Raw genomic sequence first — 21,800 nt, forward strand, 5'->3', positions numbered from 1 at the left:
GCTGGAGACGCTGTCTAATGTTTTGCTAGATAAATATATCCTCAATAATACTATATATATATATAAAAATATATATTGATTGATTGATTGACTGACTGATGATCAGCGTACAGCCGAAACTATAGTAGCTGGAGAGCTAGAGACGCTGTCAATTGTTGTGCTAGATAAATATATGCTCGATAATATTAGCCAGAGTTGTCCGCTTCATATGAAGAATGCTTGAAATTCAAGCGGAAAATATGAAAATTAGAAATACATAGTTGTTCGACCTTCTATGCCTAAGCCATGCAGACTCATAATATCATGTTTATATGGTTTTATCGTTTTTATATGCTTTGACCGAAATTTTTCTATTTCGAGATCGAAGCACTTGTCAGCAATGTTTAATATTAAGCTGACCGACTCGAGGTCGATGTCGATTATTTGATAGGTATTTCAGTTTTTAATAGTATCGAGTTACTGAAACTTAAGCAGAAACATGTTTAAGCTTGTTTGTTGATCTAAATAAGGTATTAGCCTCTACTCCTTAAGCCTGGGTCACTTTTGCTATCGGGACTAAGAAAGGGGCACTTTACTTGCCTCGCCTAAAATGCTAACAGACACGAAGCTCTGGAGTCTATTCCTCCTGTAAATCTCCCAACTCCCACAAAGTAGTAATACATTTTGTAAGCACAAAAGAAAGACAGCTTGTTCTTCCATATGCTGCATTATGTTCAAGCATTTACGCAGCCCTGACAGTTGTTGCAATAACAACAATAATAATAATAAGTTACGCATACGCAACGTGTTGGCCGTAAGTAGCTCAAAAGTGTTAAGGATTCAATTAAAGCGATACAAACACACGCGACACACACACACATGCACACACGCACACACATGCAGCTGGGAAACAAAAGAGCCGCAGCTCTGTAATTCGATTATGGATTTTCCGCCATATTAATGCGAAATATTTGCAGCGCAGTCAAAATGAAAGCAACAGCACACACACACACACACACACACACACAGTTGCAATGTCTGTTATAATAAGCGACAACAATAACAACAACAACAACAACACACTAACACACACACACGCAGAGTGACCATAATGGCAACACAAATTATAAATTACGCGACAGATGAAATGTCAATGAGTTGACGCTTACTTATTGCATTTATTTAATTAAATGTGCTTGAAGGAAATTAAAATATAAAAACAAAGTAGTTTAAAGAGAAGCCCCCCCCCCCCCCTCCCGTCCTTCTATCGATAGAGCTACTCAGCTGTCGAAGATACTATCGATATATCGAATATGATCTGTTGTGTATCAATATTGAGACTATTCTTTAAACTTGCAATAGCTTCGAGTTATTGTCCATATTGAAAATAAAACAATCGATATATCGAATATAATCTATCGTGTCTCAATAGCGATAGTACCCTTTTACTATCGATTGTTTAAAGCTATCGTTGATATTGAAACTAGAAATACCGATATATCAAATATAATCTGTTGTGTCTCGAATATTGATTCTATTCCTTACAATATCGATAGATGGAAGCTTTTCTCAATAATGAAACTAGAAACATTGATAGAATCTTTTGTTTCTAAATATCGATAGAGTTCTTTTCACCATCTTATCGATAGCTATTCTCGATATCGAAACTAAAAGCCTGCATCATTAAATCATTTGAATCGAACTCGGACACTCAATTGATTTAATTGAAACCCGCAGACTCGAGCTTTTTAGTATCGGGCGATTCATCAAACCAAGTTCGATCTGTTTGGGTAAAGAACATGTTCGAGTAACATGTTCGAGCTAACTGATGTGATTAGCTTAAACTCAGCCGAATGAGTCGAATTAATGTGAACTTGACCAGCTCGAGCTTATTTTTGCGATTGCATCGGCAACTCGAAGAGCTTAAGCCGAAATATTTGAGTGGTAACTTGTTCGACCGAAATGATTGATCGAGTATCCCAAATGCATTGCAGTGGACAGAGCTCCTACTTAGATCTCTCAGTTGTCGCATTAGCTTTCATTCCTTTCAAGCTTAACAAGAAAATCTTATTTGAGTTTAAGCACCCGATATGGATTAAATACAATTTTCTTAAATGTACATATACAATTTTTTTACTAAAACTATCGCAAATATCGAAAGACATTAACCATCAATAGTGGAACAGCTACAACGAGCACCCCATAATAAGCAAGCAGCGTTAACATTTAACCCGGCCCGGGCCGGCTCGTTTCGTCTTGGCTCGGCTCTCAATGCAAATTTCGCCATGTCAGTTATACAAATAGAAATGCACTTGCCAAGTAGTTTTTGGCTTTGGCCGTGCTATAACTAAGGCTAAAACTTAAATGTGCAACAGGAAATATACGCCAATCAAGTGCCAATCTTGAAACCTGACGGCAACAACAACAGCAACGGCAACGGGCCAAAAACAAAAATAACAAAGTGTGGCCCGCACATGAAATGTCTTTAAAATAGAACGAAATGTTGAACGGCGCTTTTAGCGTAACGTCTTATGACCTAAAAAGAGCTGAAAGTCTACTAACCTAACCAAGCCAAGCCAACCCAGCCCAGCTCAGCCCAGCCCGACCAACCAACTAACCCAACTAACCAGCCAACAAAACAGCCATAAACTCTGGCCTATAACAACAACAAAAAATAATAGAAACAATAGCAACAGCAACAACAACAACAACAATATTGGCAAGCATAGTATGCTGTTTACAACGTTTGCCACTTTTACTATGCAAAATACTTTAGCCTGCCTCTTGCATAGATTAACAAAAACTGTTTTCCGCCTGGTTTAAATAATGTTCAAGGGGGCCCCGGGCAAAAAAAAGATAATGTAGTATAACTAGATCGAAACCTGATATTGTAAATATTTTAAAATATATCTAAAAATATATAAGGAATATAATAATCAAAGATATGTTGAATATATTATCTTCTGAGTCATCGGCTGTTTGATTCCTATTGTTTATGTATTTTTGCTTGAGTAATAAATGATGTTATCTAAATATATAACAATTGACACTTGGGAAAACATTGAACCAGCGACTTCTCTTTAATAAATCTGACACTTGTCTCCTAGGACTTCCTTTTACATATAATATATATATATAAATGCATCCTCTTATATAGCTGATATATAAACTTTATAAAGCTGAGAATTGGGCAAAAATGTACTTGCATTTTTTCTTAATTTACTGCTGGTTTGAACCAGCGACTAACCGCTAATTGGTCTTACGCTTAATGCCTTGTAGACCAATACCCAAATAGTCTCTTAGGACCATCTATTTTATATATATCTACATACTTTAATATACTTTCTCTATATGTTATTTATCATTGACAATTGGGTATTTATTTATTTTAATTTTTATTTTTTTAAATTTTGTTGTCGATTTGTGAGCATAAAGAATAGCATTAATTCTCATCTCTGACAAATCACAAGTGGCTTTTCAACAGCTCAGATCGTCTCTGCGTGTATCAAATTTGGCTGCCAGCACTTTCTTGTTTTTACAAATTGTGCATTTGGCCAGCTTAAATAATTTATTACATTTTATTGCACAACAACAACAAACGACAAGTGCAACAAAGACGGGAATCGAGACTGAAATGCGGCTTGTCATGTTGTCAGCTACAAGCAAAATTTTGCCCGTAATATGCCTACAAAAACTGCAGCAAAACTGTCTTCCAGCAAAGTGTCTTCTTCTTCCCTCTACAACGATTACCCCCCCCCCCCCCCCTTTCCCACGTGCCACATTTGCCACGCTGCTGTCATATATAAAATGCATGCCGCACACATTGAATAATTCATCAAGAATTGAAATATAGTACATAATACTCGTTTTGTTCCAGCATTTGAAGCGATGCGAAGGGCGGGGGGTATGGCGGAGGGGGGGGGGGAGGTGTAAGCAGAAAATCGTACATTTTCTCGTCCAGCCATCATTTGCCAAATTTTCTTATGCAACTTGCCCCGTTGAGACGCCACCAAATTTTGGCGCGCTCAGGCGGGCTTAATTGTTTTTCATATTTTAATGCCACAACTTTCAGGACGACAACCCCTCCCCCCCCCCCTAGCAAGGGGCTGTTCCACCCCACCCCCCCACCCCCTTCCACAACATACACTTATTTTTTGATGTGCGTTCATAAAATTTAAAATTAAATTTGGCTACGCTTCACGCGACGCAACGCCGCAGCGCAGACATTCGCCATTTTTCATCAGAGACAGAGAGAGAGAGAGAGGGAGAACAGGAGAGAGCGAGGGGGAGGGAGGGGGAGAGAGGCAGGTGGAGTTCAGGGGCTCTTAGACAAGATAAAATAAGCAAGGTAGCCAAGGAGTTAACTGGCAGCTGCAACAAAATGGCCAAGTAAAGAAAATATTATAAAAGTTCTTGTTCATGTTATTGGTTTTTTTTTTCGCCAGCTTTCTTAATTTTCTTTTATACAAAATTAAGCATTAATTAAGACACGAATTTAAAGTTGGATAACTGACAAGGAATACTTCTATGGGGGCTTATATAAAAACAAGATAGCCTGTACTCTAGCTCCCTTCTATACATACACACACACACTTGCACACTTGACTAACTTCGGTCTTTAAAGTCCGATCGTATTGACATTTTCAAGGCTTGACTGTCCCATGCAACTGTGTGTACATACCTGAGCGCAAGGCTCTTGAAAATCTTGGCTAATTTTGAGGAAATGTCGTGGAGAGGAACTCAAATATATTTCAAAATAATGCTTAAATTAACTTTACTCTAAGTCGATTATATTTTGCTATATAAGGAAAATGTGATATTGTTTATTATAAAGTAAGTAAAAGGTACTCTAGTCGGGAGTGCATGACTAGAGGATACCCTGAATCTTCTTGTTGGCGGTAGCTATAAAATAAAAGATACTTAATCTGTATATGTATATGCTATTACATGTTAAAGTTGGTGACTCTAGCTCTCTTCACTAATACAAGATTTGCTTGAAAACATGATTTCGAGATAAACTTTCATCGATTGCTTGGAACATTATAGCCCATTCTACCCATTTTCAATTGGTTTAGGGTATAATGATAATTTGTGATGTAAAACTGGTTGGAGATATCGAAAAGCTCCTAAACGTCTGCCCTACAAGAATATATATTTATAAAATTTCAACTCTCTACTTTGATTTTCTGGAAACGACTCGTTCAAGCAGACATGTCTAGCTCGACGCAGCTCTTCATCAATAAAGCATATCCCTTATGTAAGAAGCTTTGTTTAGACACCTAAAAAAGGATTACGTATTTCTCCATGAAACTCTCCAACTTGTTAAATAACTCTTCAAATTATTGGCAGGCTCTATATCAATATCTGAATCGCGCTTGATTACAAAAAGGTAGCCTGGCGCTCGGCCGTGAAAAGTATTCAATTTCCGGCAGCGTTTCGATGAGCTGAACACTAGACTACATATATCACTTTTTTTTCATGCTCTCCGGCTAATAGCTTAAAAACAATGTGTATTGACGATTAACACTTTATCGTGCCGTAAACAAAAACCGCGGCTTATATATTCAAATGTGTATATATATTTTTATTAACTGCCTCCATGCATGTTGTTGACCAGCCAAAAACATTTAACTTACAGTTCATGCAAAGCGCTGGCAGCATATTTTTTTCTCTTTATGTTCGTTATAAATCACGAATCTTTAATAGTCTGTGTCCAGGAAAAAAAAATGAGAACAAAAAACAAGCCCAAACACACACTAAAAATATTGAAAATCATTTGGCCAGCGATTTTACCTACACACACACACACGAATGCCAATAAGCCTTTCGATATAAAAATTGTTGCCTATTTTTCGGCGCACAAATTGCAGCAGACGCTTTTTTATGCATTTTGTTGTCGCTGTTTGTTGTTGTTGTCAGCACATTACGCGGCGTGCAGTGCACCGCCAAAGGCGTGTCAGCCGCCCATGCAACCAGCACGTGCCGCACATCAAAAATCGCCTGGGGTGAGAGCGTGGCAAAAAATCAAGTGGAGGCTATCTAGCCGGGAGTGCACGACTTAAAGATACCGACTAAAAGATATAGACTGAAAGATACCGACTAAAAGATACAGACTAAAAGATACCAACTAAAAGATACCAACTAAAAGACACAGACTAAAAGATACCGACTAAAAGATACCGACTAAAAGATACCGACTAAAAGATACCGACTAAAAGATAACGACTAAAAGATACAGACTGAAAGATGCCGACTAAAAGATACCGACTAAAAGATACCAACTAAAAGATATCGACTAAAAGATACCAACTAAAAGATACCAACTAAAAGATACAAACTAAAAGTTACCGACTAAAAGATAACGACCAAAATATAACGACTAAAAGATACCGACTAAAAGATACCGACCAAAATATAACAACTAAAAGATACCGACTAAAAGATACAGACTAAAAGATACCGACTAAAAGATACCGACTAAAAGATACCGACTAAAAGATACCAGCTAAAAGATACCGACTAAAAGATACCGACTAAAAGATACCGACTAAAAGATACCGACTAAAAGATGCCGACTAAAAGATATCGACTAAAAGATACCGACTAAAAGATACAGACTGAAAGATACCGACTAAAAGATACAGACTAAAAGATACCGACTAAAAGATACCGACTAAAAGATACCGACAAATAAAGATACCCTAAGCCCAGCGCGAAGCTTTAATTCGAAGCATTAAAAGGTTTCTTCTATACATACATGCACCAAAACACATTGACGCACGCATGAGCGCACGCACGCATGAGCGCATCTTTTCACTTTCTGCAGCGGCTGTGCTTCTTCTTCCGTTCGCCCCACACTATATATAGGAAATGCATCTTGCTTAACTTCGCTGTTAATAGTCCGATCTTTATGAAATTTTCAGGGCTTGAAAAGGGCAGAGAAAAGTGAGCGCATCCCAAAGCTCAAGACTATGCCACCAAAGAAACGTTCTTCTTTCCATTTTCGTGGGAAGGCATCCAAAAAGTGAAGAAATATGAATTTATGTATATTTCTAGATATACTATGTTCCAAATTTGTTGACTCTAGCTCAAACGGAATGTCGATAATGATCTCTATGGACGGAATGATCGATGATATATAATATACTCGATCTTTTTAAGCACTATAAAGGAGCTAAGCTCAAAATTCCAAGCCTCTAGTGAACGAAACATGAGTACAGAGGGGCTTGGCTAGGTCAACTTCTCTGTTGAGTTTATATGCCTATATAAAAGACCTCCTTCTTTCTGTCACAAGCACTTGCTCACAAACAACATACCCTCTCTGTACTTTTTCAATGGGTTCGTGGTATTAAAAAAGCCGGCTGCCATTGCCCGGCCGCGTGGTTTTTAATCTAATAAGCAATCAATGATGTGAAAAAATGACTGCCAAACCATTTTAAACGCTGCGGTGCACCACAGAGCGTGCCACAAGTACGTGCACATTGGACGGGGGGCATGTGGGCGATGCCGAAAGCATGGGATTTGCCACACTTTGCTCTCACTTTTTACTCCTTTTTTTTTTTTTTTTGACATTTTGCATTTTGTTTGCGGCGGCTTTTTTGTGTTTATTTTTATTTTGTTGGTTATTTTTGGCTGCACTTGCACACAATTGTTGCATGCAACTCGTGCGGCGCGTGTGAAAAAAGCGACAGCAGGAGACAGGAAAACACAGACCAGTGCCCAGTGGCTGCCCCGTGCGGCTTTTGTGTGTGCGGCGGTGATGAGGGGCGGGGGATTTCCATTCGGCAATATGCACATAAACTGTAAATGCCGCACAATGACAGTCTGCCAATTTATTAGGTGCCACAATTTATGACGTCAGCTTCGATAACCAAATGACCGACTGCCTATTTTTATTTATTGTTTGGTTTACATTTGCAAATTTAGAATTTGTAAGCTATTGATATTTATAAGTTATATTGATGAATTGATGAAAGGGTATAATACTTTTGTGGAAGTGTATGTAACAGGCAGAAGGAAGCATCTCCGACCCCATAAAGTATATACATTCCCGATCAGAAGGACAACCTTAGCCGAATCTATGAGATCTCAGAAATTTAAAATATATATGCCGAGTATCCAACAAATTATTGTGAGTATTATTTTTGAAGGTTAACGATTAAGTGTTAGTAAGATACAGAGAATTTGACAGAAGGTACTGCTATTCAACATAACTGTCCTACTTGCATTAGGGTTGCTACTGAAGGCATGGTGTGAGACAAAGAAGATAGTCTCTGCCGAGCTTGGCCCGAGTGTGCTGTATAACGTTCAGTTTGGTATAGTGTTGAGTGTTCACTAACAGTACTAAAAGTCAGAGAAGAATGTAGAATGACAAGAGCATGAGTAGTATGCTGGAGGACGATGAAAAGCATTCTATTTGAAAAGTGAAAGTCATAGCGAATGGACGAGCTCCAAAGAATATAATTTTTGTGTAACTACAACGTCACTCGGGACTTGCTGTGCTGCCTAATTGCAAAGGAAGTGATATCTCTGATCCGACATATATATTCTGCTATATCCCAAGCAAAGCAAGATTTAAGTCTGTTATCGATATCTACTTCAATTTGTATCATATCGATATATACATCGATGTTAAGTCGTGAACTTTCCCAAAATTCGACAAAGAATACCGCATTTGTAACAGTTAATTGGAAGTTTTTTCTATGCCACACAAGTGTCGCACTATTATCCCATGGAAGATGAGATTGCGATAGAAAACATTAGCTACAAATTACAGTTACATTTATGTGAATCGAACTTGCGCGCCGAAGGGAACTTTTTGTAAGGCGTATCTTTGTTTATATATGGGGGTGTGCGTGTGTATGTATTTGACAGTGTGTGTGTGTGCATGTAGATTGCAATATTTTAAACTTTTATTGTTGCTATTGAGGCTGTTCGGGGCAGCAGCTGGGCCGTGGGGCCATGTCTAGGCCTAATGCGCCTTTGCCTATGCAATACTTTTTTACCTAATCGCTTTTCCGCGCACACAAAGTTCTTCGTGTGTGTGTGCGTGTGTGTGTGTGTGTAGAAAGTTGCGTGTGTGCGTTGCAGCTGTGCGGCGCTTTTTGAAAAGTTAACGCATTATTTTGTCGATTGATTGCCAGCCCCAACCCCTAACCCCTAACCCTGCCCCTCTGCTAATCGGTTTGGTTCATTTTAGTACGTAAAAGTTTTTGTTTTTTGTTTTTTGCTGTCGGTTGTATAAATTACCGCAGTTTTTAACAAACAATGATAAAAAATTAAAGTTTTGTTGTTTTTTGTTCTGGTTCTTATTGAGCGCAAGACGGCGCCGGAGGGGCAAGAGTCCGGGCAGATTTCGCAATTGCAGGCAATTAGTCTGCAAAGTGCAACAATAAAAAAAAAAAAACAAACAAAGCTCAGACTGAAAGGCAAAACAAATTAAAGCTCAATGATTAGTTACAGTATTTGAGCTTAGGTCTGTTTTAGCTTTAAGAAAGTCTTTGCAATTATTGTGTTTATGGAGGGAACTGAGAAGGAGCTGGATTTTATATTAGGCGCAGCTTTAATGCTCTTGTAGGCATCGGACAGACTTGCGATATATAGTTTCTATTCCTCGCTAACTTTACTCTGCTACAGCTCAGCTTCAACTTTGTTACGTTCTGAAAGTTGTATAATAATCCGACATAGATAAGATTCGCTTCTTATAAAAAAGCCTGACTTTTTGCTGAGAGCGTTGGAAGACTGAAATTTCTATAGAAGCTGCTTTTGAACTTTTCCAAAGTTAGCACAAAATGGGGCTTTACAAAACTGGAAATTTCGTAGAGAGAAAAGTGATGATTAAATTTTGTATTAGAAACAAAAGCAACAACGTAAACGTGACCTCAACAGCCTGTGTGGAATCTGAGCGTCGGACTGGCAAGCGAGAGTTCGCCAGTTCAAATCATGCAGAAATTCTAAATTTATATTTCTTCTATTATATTTTTTTCTACATTTTTTTTTAAAATTTTTTTTTTCAGTTATTTTATATATAAAATGGCTTCGCTGTTGCCATATGTGCCATCTGTGTGTTTTTGGTTACAAGAAGAAACTTGATGGCAAAAATATCCTTTTTTTACAGGAGCTATATGATATAGTATGTCGCTCATAAACAGAGAGCAAATTTATGTTCGTAAATGCTCAGATTAAGATTAAGTTGTGGCAATCTCATCGACTTGATAAAACATCTGTAATCGATAAATTAGAACGAGGTCGTGAACAGATACGGAACTGGATCAGACCTCGGTTTGCCAAGCGACTCTCTCGTGGAAGTCTCCAGAATAGTTAAATAACTTGAATTGTCTTAAGACCTTTTGGTAATAAATAAGATATTCAAGTAAAGTTGCACAAAGATATTTTGAAAGGCAAAAAACTTGTTCATACAAGAACTTAACTTGCGATCAATCCTTCCAAGAACAACTGTCTGATAGACTCTTTCTATCTCTATCTGATATAGTATTTAGTATAGTGCAGTTCGACTTCAATATTTTTACATAATTTCTACAATCTCAGCCAATTTAAGCTTTATAACTAAGCAGCTTACTGGCATGAAAAAATAGCCAGACTAAGACAAGGCTTTGTAGAATCGTCTTTTCTTATTGTTGCGACATATCGACGGACAAAATAAGTATACCCTCTAAAAGAGTACAATTATATCAATACCATTTTATTGACTCTTTTATGCACATTCAAAACTATTTGCCGCTCACTTGAGCTTTAGTTTTTATTTTTTCGCATTATTCAAAATTAGTTTCTAATATGTGTAGCTGAATTTTCCGATTGTTGGCTAAAATGCAAAATTATTGAACTGTTGTCTGAAGTACTTAACGATTTTTCTGTTATTATTGCACACAACGTTTTTCAAATGCAACAAATCCCAGCAATTGCCCCACACACACACACACACACACACTCACACACACACACACACACACACACATGCACCCAGAGCATCTTTTATAATGTGGGCAACGTTTCACATTTTGCCCATATAAATACTTATGCACCGGCAACATTTGCCTATTATCGTTGTAAATCGAATGGGCGTGGCAGGGGGCGCATATACTCATATGGTACGTTAAGCTGTTATTGCCGATCGCACAAACACACACACACACACATACAGTCATCCATATATGAAATATAATAAAATTGTACAGGAAATGACGAACAAGTGTAGAGGAGAAGTCCTCGTATTGCCCGCCCCTCCTCGCCTGCTCGTACAACATTTTAACCATGGATGGTTTGATTATTAAATCCATGAAGTTTTTATATGCCCCGGACACACACACACACACAACAACACACACAAACACACATGCATACATATTGAAATTCACTTGATTGCAGTTTTCAAGTGAAATCGTAGCACACTTCAGAGCGCTTGTTGGCTTGCCTAAGGGTTAAGGCGGATAAGGGGCTTTGGGGCCTGACTGGAGGAGGGGGAAGGGGGGGGGGGCTGGGGCATCGGAAATATGCCGCTTGTTGCTGTCAGTGGCGCCACAGCCAGCTGCCGTTGCAGCTGCCGCTGTAATTCATGTTTCGAGTAGCAAAATGCGCGCCAAAAACTTTATTTGTTGTTGCACGAATTTTAATGAAGCAGTAAGTTTTGCGACTAAATCAAATTAAAAGTGCGACACACCAACACACACACACACACACACACACACACACACATACTCACACACTCTGTCTGTTTGGCTGAGGAAATGAGCTCGACGTTGGCTTACAAAACTAATGCAAGTTTTTGCCTGCATCCGTCTTCGAATTTGGTTTGTCAACTGCCTTTTGCCTGGCTTAAACACTCAATAATGCTTTTCACGCTAATTAATTTTTGGTTACACGCAAATGCTAGCAGAACACACACACCCAGACACACACATATTTACTCACACACTTAAATACTTTGATAATTTCCTGCGCAACATCCTCGAAATTAGTATTGATTTGTTCAATTGAGCGTGCAACCTAGTTCTAATTGAACAAGAAAAGTTTCACTGGAATGTGTGGAATGGAATGGGAATAGGGCTGAAATCTCATACTAGTTTTAAGCCATCGTGGAAGAATTTGCCCATATCTTCACGACTGTCCTTCTGCATGAACTTTGAGAGCAACTTGGAAACTAGTTCTAAATTGCACTCACAAAATAATTCCACTGGAATGTATGATTTGGAATCGGATGGATTGAATGGAAAGAGGACTAAGAACCCTATAAAAGTACAGTTTTTTTTCGCTTTGATTTCGGGAACTTTGGGATCTACAGACTGGAAAATTGGAACTTCAGCGCGCAAATAAAATGTAGATCAAATGAGCGAAAGCTTATGCTGTTACCAAGAAATCGATAACTATCGATTTTCTAGCAAAAGTTTGCCGACTATTTATCCAAGTTATTCAAGAATGTCTTCCCCGTTGTTTGGTACACCCGAAAGAAGCTGTCCATTATGAAAGGTTTCACTGTAAGTCGCTGGCTTAACTGTTTTATTATTAAGCTTGTTCAAAATATACCTTTAACTTTTCTTTTCGCTATCTTCATTTCAACACACGACAAGCCATTTGCTCTGAGAATTGTGTCTTTATAATTCCAACAAAAATACAACTCTTTTCTTCATATTTCGATACGTACATCGCTTAAATAAAATACTTAAGTTTAAAGTTTTTGGCAGACTTACCATTTATCCAATATTTATAATCTTGATAGTCAAAAAACGAACTCTTTTTTAAGAGGATTCCAAATATTCCTGACAAATATTCTCTCATGCATAACAAATATTTATATACGATATCTGTAAAAAGAGAAGTTGGTTTTGAAGTAAAATATAAGAAAATGGCTTAAGTTAATTTAGAAAAGGAAAAGAACACAACTCAATTCGAGTCATGTAAGCGCTGACTATTTTATTTCATTTCTATTAATATTTTTTTTTTGACGATTAGAAAAGAGTTTTGCGCTTTGGCCACATGTCGCTATTTCCTGCTGTGAATTTGTTTAAATTGCATTGCGTTCGCTTTGGGCTCTTTGGGCGAATCACAAAATTTGTGGCAACAACCACCGCACTCGAGTCGTGCGACGCCCCGCGGCTAAACTAGAGCCACACCACACAAGTGCCGCAAAAGTGGAAGTTAAGAGCACGGCGAGGGGTTGGGGTTGGGCTGAAGTGTGAGATAGGTTAGGCAGAAGGCTGGCAGACTGTTTGCCACTTTTTACGCCCAATTGATGTGGGCTTAACGCCTCAATGCTTACAAGCTGCGATCTGGAGGGAAGAGCGAAGGGGAGAGGGGAAGAGCGGGGGAAGAGTGAGGCAGAGCTGGAGAAAGCGCCGTCTCAAAGGTTTCAGTTGCGTTGACTGCAACGCCTTTTTCCTGGCTCCTTGACACTGGGGGCGTTCTCTATTTATTACATTTAACGCAGGTTTATTTTTTTTCTACATATTTTCGGCGTAGACGTCTGCAGCAACAAAATGGCGGAAATGCCAGAAATTTTGGATAATTTAATTTAAAGCGAGGGTCTCAAATGCAGAGGTTGTTGTTGTAGTGGCTGCAAGTCTAAATGCCAGCGAGCGACTATTGAGACTAATCACGCTAATGCGCAAGTTTGTCGCAAAGACGAACGACAGATGGCGCTGCAGTTGTGTGTATCGTGTGTGTGTGTGCTGTGTGTGTGTGCTGTGTGTGTGTGCCTGTTATCCACCTGCCTTCAATAATACGTACACCAAATGCCAAATTATTTATTTATTATATGTGCAACTGACCAAAGCAGCACAGCACACACACACACACTCATACACACACACTCTCACACACACACAGCTAGCGCGCTTTTGCAGCACACGCACTGAACGAGATTTCATTACAACTCATTTGACAGTCTTGGTGCACTCGACGCTGCCAAAATGTCATACCTGAGTGGCAGCAGTGCCACGCCCCCCCCCCCTTACCCCCTACCCCTATCCTTACCCCTAACCCTTTAACAGCCTGTGCTGCAGATTAGCGCGCAACTGTGTGTGCGTGTGTGAGTGCGGAGCCAACGCGAAATTAAGCGAAATGAAGTTGACCACGTTTCGATTTGGCATCAAAGCCAAACGCAGTCTCGCAGCCGCTGCTTAGCTCAACGCACACCATCCCGCGCCCGCCCCCTCCCCACAGCCAGCCAGCACACCTTGACCCATCGACATACACCCAATAAAACATCCAACAGTGTTGTCAAACGTCGCTGAGTCCAATGTTGAAAACAGCTCTAAATAGCTGCATTGGGTTTCTGCTTAAGCTTAGCTCACTGTCAAAAAGCAGCTGAAGACGATTTAAAAAGTGGCTAAAAATAGCTACATTTAACTGTCAAGCTGGCTTGAAGTGTTTTCTTAAAAGCCACAAAAAGGCTGCGAACTAACTTGTGTAGAAACAGTCGTAGCTTTTCTTGTGCAGTGCTTGAAATCTGGATTTTCCGGCCAAGCAACCCGCTTCCAGCTTCTGCTTAGCTTCTTTTAGCCTCTTTTTACAATTTAAGTTAACATAGGGCGTAATTTTAGAAAAGTATCTAAACGTTAAGCTTTTTGATAACAGAAATTTAAATTAACTTCAGCTAGAAACAGCATTTTGTACTGTCAAACTGAAGCTGAAAATGATTAAAAACTGGCTAAAACAAGCTAAATTTAATGGGCATGCTGGAGTGAAGTGCTTCATTAAGGAACACATCTTTTCGTCCAAAATACTTTAACAAAAAGCTAAAAAGAAAATAGTCAAAGTTACAGGCAGCTGCAGGCTTCTCGAAAGCCAGCCAAATTTAGCTAGAAAAGAGCTGCATCGACAGCACTGACCACCACGCTCTTACGCCCAGTTCTCGCAGTTCAGTGGCCAGTGGCTCGGCTCGGCTCAGCTGCAGCTGCAACTGCAACTGCAACTGGCTGGCCCCATGCATTGTTAATACAATTCGAGTCCAACGTCAATAACCAAGTGCCACGAATGGACCATTAGTTGGCTGCGTAGTTGATGTGCAACATGCAGCATTTGTTGTTGTTGTTGTTGTTGTTGCAGTTGCCCGCTTTGATGGCTGCAACGTTTCTTCGCTTTGCTGCACAAACACACACGCAAACACACAGAGAGAGAGAGATATGCGCCTGTATATATCTGCATTTATGTATTCGATATATTCATAGATATACATATAATTATGCGGCTTAGCTATATCCTGTTTGGTTCTCTCGATTCAAACTGCGGTCTCAACAGCCAATTGAATAAAGCAATTGCCAGAAATGCACGCACAAATAATAAGCGATCGATTAATATGGCAATTGAATCGAAAATAGACGGTTAGAAAAGTTTAGAGGGAATCCATTTTATTAACTAAACGTATTTCGAGTATATAAATGAGTAAATAAGTATTTCGCATTGTGTTTTGATATTAGCGAACAATTTAAAGACCCGCGTTGGGCGCCAAACTAAAAACTATCTGTTGATAAGAAAATCAAAAACTGTCGTTCAACAAACTAAGTAAAAGATTATTAAGAAACTTATTTCTCTATAAGTATATAAACAATCCTTCACATATATTTTGTTCTATTTTGTGCTATTGAGATTAAGACTTGATTTGAACCGGTGACCTCTCACTTGCTAGTCTGACTAGAAATATTTAGAGGGAAGTCATTTAATTAACTGAGTGTATTTGTGAAAATTTGGCATTGGGTTATGATACTAGCGAACACGCGTTGGGCGCCACATTAAAACTGTTTGGTGATAAAGGCATCAAAAACTGTCGTACAACAAACTTAGTAAGCGCTGACTAAGAAACTAAATACTGCTACTTATAAAAATGTTTCTTTATTTTGTGCTTATGAGATTAAGACTAAATTTGAACCAGTGACCTCTCGCCTGCTAGTCTGAATCTCTCAGGCACCTAAGCTACACAGGCTCATAACAATACGTTTGTTATAAATGTATTTCATACAAGCTTTGATCATGTTTTTTCCCCCACATAGATGTAAAATTATCCAGAATCCCTTCTTAGGTCTAACGTTGGGCGCCAAGTGGATGCTACATTAAAAAATGTTAAGTAACATATGTAACTACAGAATGTTTATTGCCCAATTGCCTTAAAAAAAACGAAACTAAAAGTTCTGCTCAGAAAAACTCCAAACTTCCCAGAACAACTCTGTCCCTCATTTAACTTAATGTTCAGACATTGGCCAAATAAAGTAATTTGACTTTTGGGCTACAAAAGATAACTAAAAACAACTTAATATTATATATAATTTATATGCAAGAGCGAATGGCGAGTCTTGAGACTTGTGATTTGCATGTCTGGCGCCCATAAAAGTATGCAACAATTTTCGGCCAACATGAGAGCAGTGCGCATTGTCTGGCAGCTGTTATTACTCAGACGAGGAAGCGGCTAAAACGAGAACAACAACAACAACAACAACAAAAACAACAAGAACTTAACTGCCACTCAGCCACGCAGTCACATGGCAAACTTACAAGTAATACTTAGCCTAAATGGGCACAAGTGGCCCGTCGAGTGGCCTCACGAGTCGGTGCCTAACTACTTGATATGTTATATGATGCGAAATTTTTGTAATGAAGTTATCGACAAGGCCCCGCAGCCTCGCCACCCCTCCACTCCCCTAGCCCCTCTGCCCATGGGGCCCACGAACGTCTAGTGAGCATAGATAGACACGTTTAAGGATATGTGGAACAATATGCAAATGTTACTTTGTTATGCAATTAGTGAATTCAATACGAGCCACTCGGCAAACGGTACTCGGCAAACAGACAACGTCAGCAACGGTAAAAGCAACGGTTACAATAACGGTAACGGTAACCGTAACGTCAACGTCAACGACGAAGCCACTCGAACAACGCTCAGACCAAGCACTGCAGTTAAATGTACCGTTAGCATTCGGAATCGAAGCCATTATATGGTTACAACTGGTTCGAAACTATTAAAACTACAATTATACGAACAAATAATGCCCTGCATTTAGCCTAAATTAAATATTATACAATTTGAAACTTAGCCCGATTTAACATCAAGTCAACACAAAAGTGATATTGGTTCCGATGATAATTGGCCCCAATATCAATCTAATATGGCCCTGCAATTTGCAGTTATTAAGTTAACTGGCACAAAGTTGGTTACAATTTGACCCTTAGCCATATTTTGTAATTTGTGCGTACTGTGAACCGTTATAAACTATAAATATTTTAGAAACCTAACCTAACTTTTTTAATACAAAAATCGCAAAATTTTATAATAAAATAATTTTAAATTAAATTTTTTCAAATCAAATCGAATAAAACTAACGCCTAGAGAGTTTATCAAGAACATCTGATGATTAATATAAGATGATATTATACACTGCTAAAATCTGGTAATACCGGATCATTTTCTATGGCAAGCTTTATCTATATAGCTTAAGAACTTGTCAGTAGATTGCATAGAATCAGACAAATAAGGAAATCATATCGACTCAGCTGGGGATACTGATTAAAATTACATATTGTCGTGGGATAGTGACGTCACATTATCAACGGCTGGCATTAACAGAAGTACACACGGTCACTCTTGCAGCAAGTCCCATGTATGTAAGAGATTATGTTAAACATTACTGTTAAGAGTCAGACTAGCGTAGAACATGAAAAGAACTGTGAGACTGAAGATAGAATATTTACATACATACAGATAATTAATAGAGACAGAAACAAATAAACTTTATCATCCTCTCACAATATATACAAATTTTAGGGAGACGAAACATCTCCTTTAATGCTTTAAAATGTTCTTCACAATATTATAAAACGCTCTGAAAAGGTTCATGGCTTTTTTTAAAAATTAAAAATATTATACACGGACACAATGTTGAAATCAATAAATAAATACTCTTCTTTAAAACCCATATGCCCCCGCTTCTCTTGTACAGGTATTTCACAATTAAAAAAAAAAAATAGGTCGATCATAACTTCAATGCGCAGCATACAAACCGAGTTATGCAATCAATTCATTGCCCGCTTATCTATCGCGCTTTCGCCCTCTTTCTAAAATCTCGTCGTCCTCTTCTTCTTCTTTATCTTCTCCGCAATTAATTCAATGCCCGCTTATCTATCACGCTAACGACATCTTTCTAACATGCTCGTCTTCTTCTTCTTATCTTTCTTCTCGACAGGCAAAAATGATGGAGAACTCGCACGCCTGGATGGGCACCACAGGCTCCACGCTAGCAGGTTTGTACGACGCAATTAACTGTGAGCTTTTTGCACTTACCCGAGCTTGATGTGCCGTTGTTTTGTTTGCCACCTCCAGCAGACAGCTATCAATATCAGCTGCAGTCGATGTGGCAAAAATGCTGGAACACCAATCAGAATCTGATGCATCATATGCGCTTTCGGGAGCGCGGCCCGCTCAAATCGTGGCGGCCCGAGACGATGGCCGAGGCCATATTCAGTGTGCTGAAGGAGGGCCTATCGCTGTCGCAGGCGGCGCGCAAATATGATATACCCTATCCGACGTTTGTGCTGTATGCGAATCGGGTGCACAATATGCTGGGGCCCTCGATCGATGGCGGGCCCGATTTGCGGCCGAAGGGGCGCGGGCGGCCGCAGCGCATACTGTTGGGCATCTGGCCGGATGAGCACATCAAGGGCGTCATCAAGACGGTCGTGTTTCGCGATACCAAGGACATGAAGGACGACAGCTTGGGCGCGCATATGCCGCCCTACGGCCGCCATTCGGTATGTAGCAGGAAAAACATAAATTAATTCACAAACACTTTCACTTTAAACAAAAATATTAGACACACGCGAGTTAATTATAGCAGCCACTTTTTTCCGATTAATTCGATATCGATTAATACGTGATTTTAATGACAGCTGAGTCCTCTTTAAGCGGCCTGTTAAGCTTTACATTCGATGTTAGATCAATTCAGTATCGATTAACACCTGTTCCTTGTAGATAAGAGCGCTATCTTTAAGCGGCATGTTAAGCTTTGCATGTAATGTTAGATCAGTGCAACTTTAATTGCAGGCAGATAACAGCGCTGTCTTAGATCAATACAGCTTATGTTAGATCAATACGAAATCGGTTAACAGCATCATTAGGCATCGATGCCCTGCAGTGCCAAATTGTCAAAGCTGTGTTCGGGTGTTAAGCTTTACATTAATTGTCGATACTTCTACGAATTTTTAATAAGTGATCTGGTAATGTTAATTTAGTTTATCTAAGCTAACAGACATCGATGCCTTATAATATAACATTTGCAAAACTGCCGCCAAACTGAAACGTTAAGCTCAATAGAAAATATCGATACTTGTTGTCGTTAATCGATTAATCGCAACAGGCATGGATAGCTCCCAATTCGACAAAGCCAGGTTTTTGTTTTTTATGGTTTCTATTAAAATGGCCAACACTTGCACTAAACTCTTGATCGGGTTAGCCCGTGTTTCCCTTGCAGGACATGACGTTAAGCTATCCAGGCGCTAGTGGCGGCATGCCGGTCGGCGGCGCCGCCAGCCTCGGCGCTCTGGCCTGCCCGAATGGCATGGGCTCAGGTGGAGGAGGCGCTGCCGTTGGGGCAGGCGGCGGTGGAGCGGATCAGCAAATGTCCCAGGAGCAAATGTCGGCGGTGGCCGCCGTTGCGCACAATATACGTCAGCAGATGCAAATGGCCGCCGCAGCGCAGCATCAGCACGGGGAGGCGGGGCCGCCGCCGCCGCCGGGGGCTCTGTTCAATTTGCCGCCGCATCTGGCGGGTGGCGGGCCGGGCAGGGCCAGCATATCGCCGGCATTGAGCAGCGGCTCAAATCCCTCAATGGGCCAACGGCATGCGCCCTCGCCCTGCGGTCCCGCCGGCCTCATGCCGAATCTGCCGCCCAGCATGGCCGTTGCACTGCATCGTGATCCGGCCGCCGCCGCGCTGCTCAGCCAGCAGCAGCAGCATCACCTCCAGCAGCTCCAGCTGCATCAGCAGCACCAGCAGCAGCAACAACAACAACACGCTTTACACCAGCAACAGGCGCAGGCAGCGGCAGCAGCAGCTGCTGCGGCGGCGGCGGCGCATCCGCATCACATGCAGCCACACAAATCCGGTTTCGGTGCCAGTTCCATGCCCACAGCCAGCGCTGGCTCCTCCGCTGCCCAGCAGCAGCAGCAGCAGCAGCAGCAATCGCACTCCAAGTCAAAGAGCAGTCCGCTGCGCAGCGAGACGCCGCGCCTGCACTCGCCCCTCGCCGAGCTGGGCCTGGAGCTGGGCTACAAGCGCGAGTTCTCGCCCACGCGCCTCTTTGCCGAGGATCTGGCCGAGCTTGTCGGCGCCACCTCCTCCTCCGCCGCCTCCGCAAGCAGCGCAGCGACGCCGTCAACAGGCCAACCCACAGCCGGAGTAGGAGAAGCGCCCAACACGGACATCTGCGCCAGCAGCAGCGGCGGCATCAAGGTGGAGCCCATCACGACCAGCAGCGAGTAGAGGGTCTCCAAATGCGGCACCCAAAAATAACTGAACTCAAACTAAACAATCAAACGCGCGCCAGAAAAAGTGTTACCCATCTCTGGAGCAAGCGCAAGCAGCATAAAAGTGTTACCCATTTCTTTCAAGCAATTGAGATTTGAGAATTGAATTTTTCAAATGTTTGATTTAACTTTTTACTAAATAGTATTTAAAAAAAAATAGAGATGCATATATATATATATATAAATTGGTATATTTATTGATGTGCATTTCGAACGCGCGTTCCTTGTTTTTGTCGGTCCACATGAATTTTATTGCATAGTCTCTAATTTAAATAAACTACGTATTAAAAACTAAATCAAAAGTATTATTATGTTACATAGCGCCTAAACTTAAACAATTAAATAGCGATCTCTTTAATTTTTAATAGTACACGCAAAACTCTAAAAATACCCCGGAACATTCCACAGCAAACAACACAAAACAGTTTCTCAAAACCTAAAACTAAAAAAAAAACCAAAAAAATAAAAAAAAACAAAAACTAATAGTAAAAATAAAAGAAAATCGTTTTTAAACATTAGCAATTGTGTGCCCAGTTTTATTTAGTTTTTAACAACAAAAAATATGTACAAAAAATTAAAACTTTTGGATGTGCATTAAAAAAAAAAAAAACCAAATAAGAAAATGGAGAAAACTGAAAATTGCAACTAAATTTAATGTTTAGGTCTTAAAAGAAAAAAAAACAAACAAAAAACAAAAACAATGAAATTCACAAAAAATGCCTTTCGGAATTCAATTCAGAGTCAAAAAACAAAAAAATGAGAAATTGTTAGATTAAAAAACCAAAAAAATAAAATTTGTAAATTAAACGTGAATTTTTTAACAAACAAACAACTTTAAAGGTATTTATACAAAAACAAAAAAAAAATCAAACAAAAATTTAGCGAAAATTGTGAAAATGAAATTTAGAAGCAAAATTTACTCAAAACGAAAGTTGTTGTGCACTCGAAAAAATTGGCGATATTTTTTTTTAAATATTTACAAAATTAAAAATTTTTTTTTTAATTGAGCTACTTTGATGCGTTACACGGGTGTTAAATATTATACATTGGTATAATTAGGGTGTTTTCTAGTCGGTCACGCCCGATTTTTTTTTTTAACCAATTTTCTTCCACTTTAATTTCTACTCTTCTAAAGTGCCTTTTCTAGCCTTAATTTTATCTTAAGCGCATTTTCAACTATTATTTTATATTAATTTAATTTTTTCTTTTTTAAATTAATATTTTTCGCGCCCAATTCGAGTTGAAGAACAACTTTCGTGAACTTGTTTAGCAAAAGTCTGGCATATACATGAGAAAC

At 39.6% G+C, this 21,800-nt stretch overlaps 1 protein-coding gene across 2 annotated transcripts in view; it reads left to right on the forward strand.

Annotated features, from left to right (window-relative positions):
* bab1 (bric a brac 1) overlaps window positions 1-20,464 on the forward strand; it is a 105,968-nt gene extending 85,504 nt beyond the window's left edge. The window contains exons 2-4 of one of the 2 annotated variants that reach the window (XM_064685144.1): window positions 18,165-18,222; window positions 18,302-18,729; window positions 19,431-20,464. In XM_064685144.1, coding sequence (XP_064541214.1) covers window positions 18,165-18,222; window positions 18,302-18,729; window positions 19,431-20,459 — 1,515 coding nt within the window. In that variant the 3' untranslated portion in view covers window positions 20,460-20,464. The remainder of the gene's footprint in view (window positions 1-18,164; window positions 18,223-18,301; window positions 18,730-19,430) is intronic. The other variant, XM_064685150.1, reaches the window with a different exon arrangement.
* Window positions 20,465-21,800: the final 1,336 nt, after the last annotated feature.

Source organism: Drosophila montana, unplaced genomic scaffold (genome assembly GCF_035044405.1).
Source record: "Drosophila montana isolate Dmon_TW-CO22-7 unplaced genomic scaffold, ASM3504440v1 contig_1455_1, whole genome shotgun sequence".
NCBI lineage: Eukaryota > Metazoa > Arthropoda > Insecta > Diptera > Drosophilidae > Drosophila > Drosophila montana.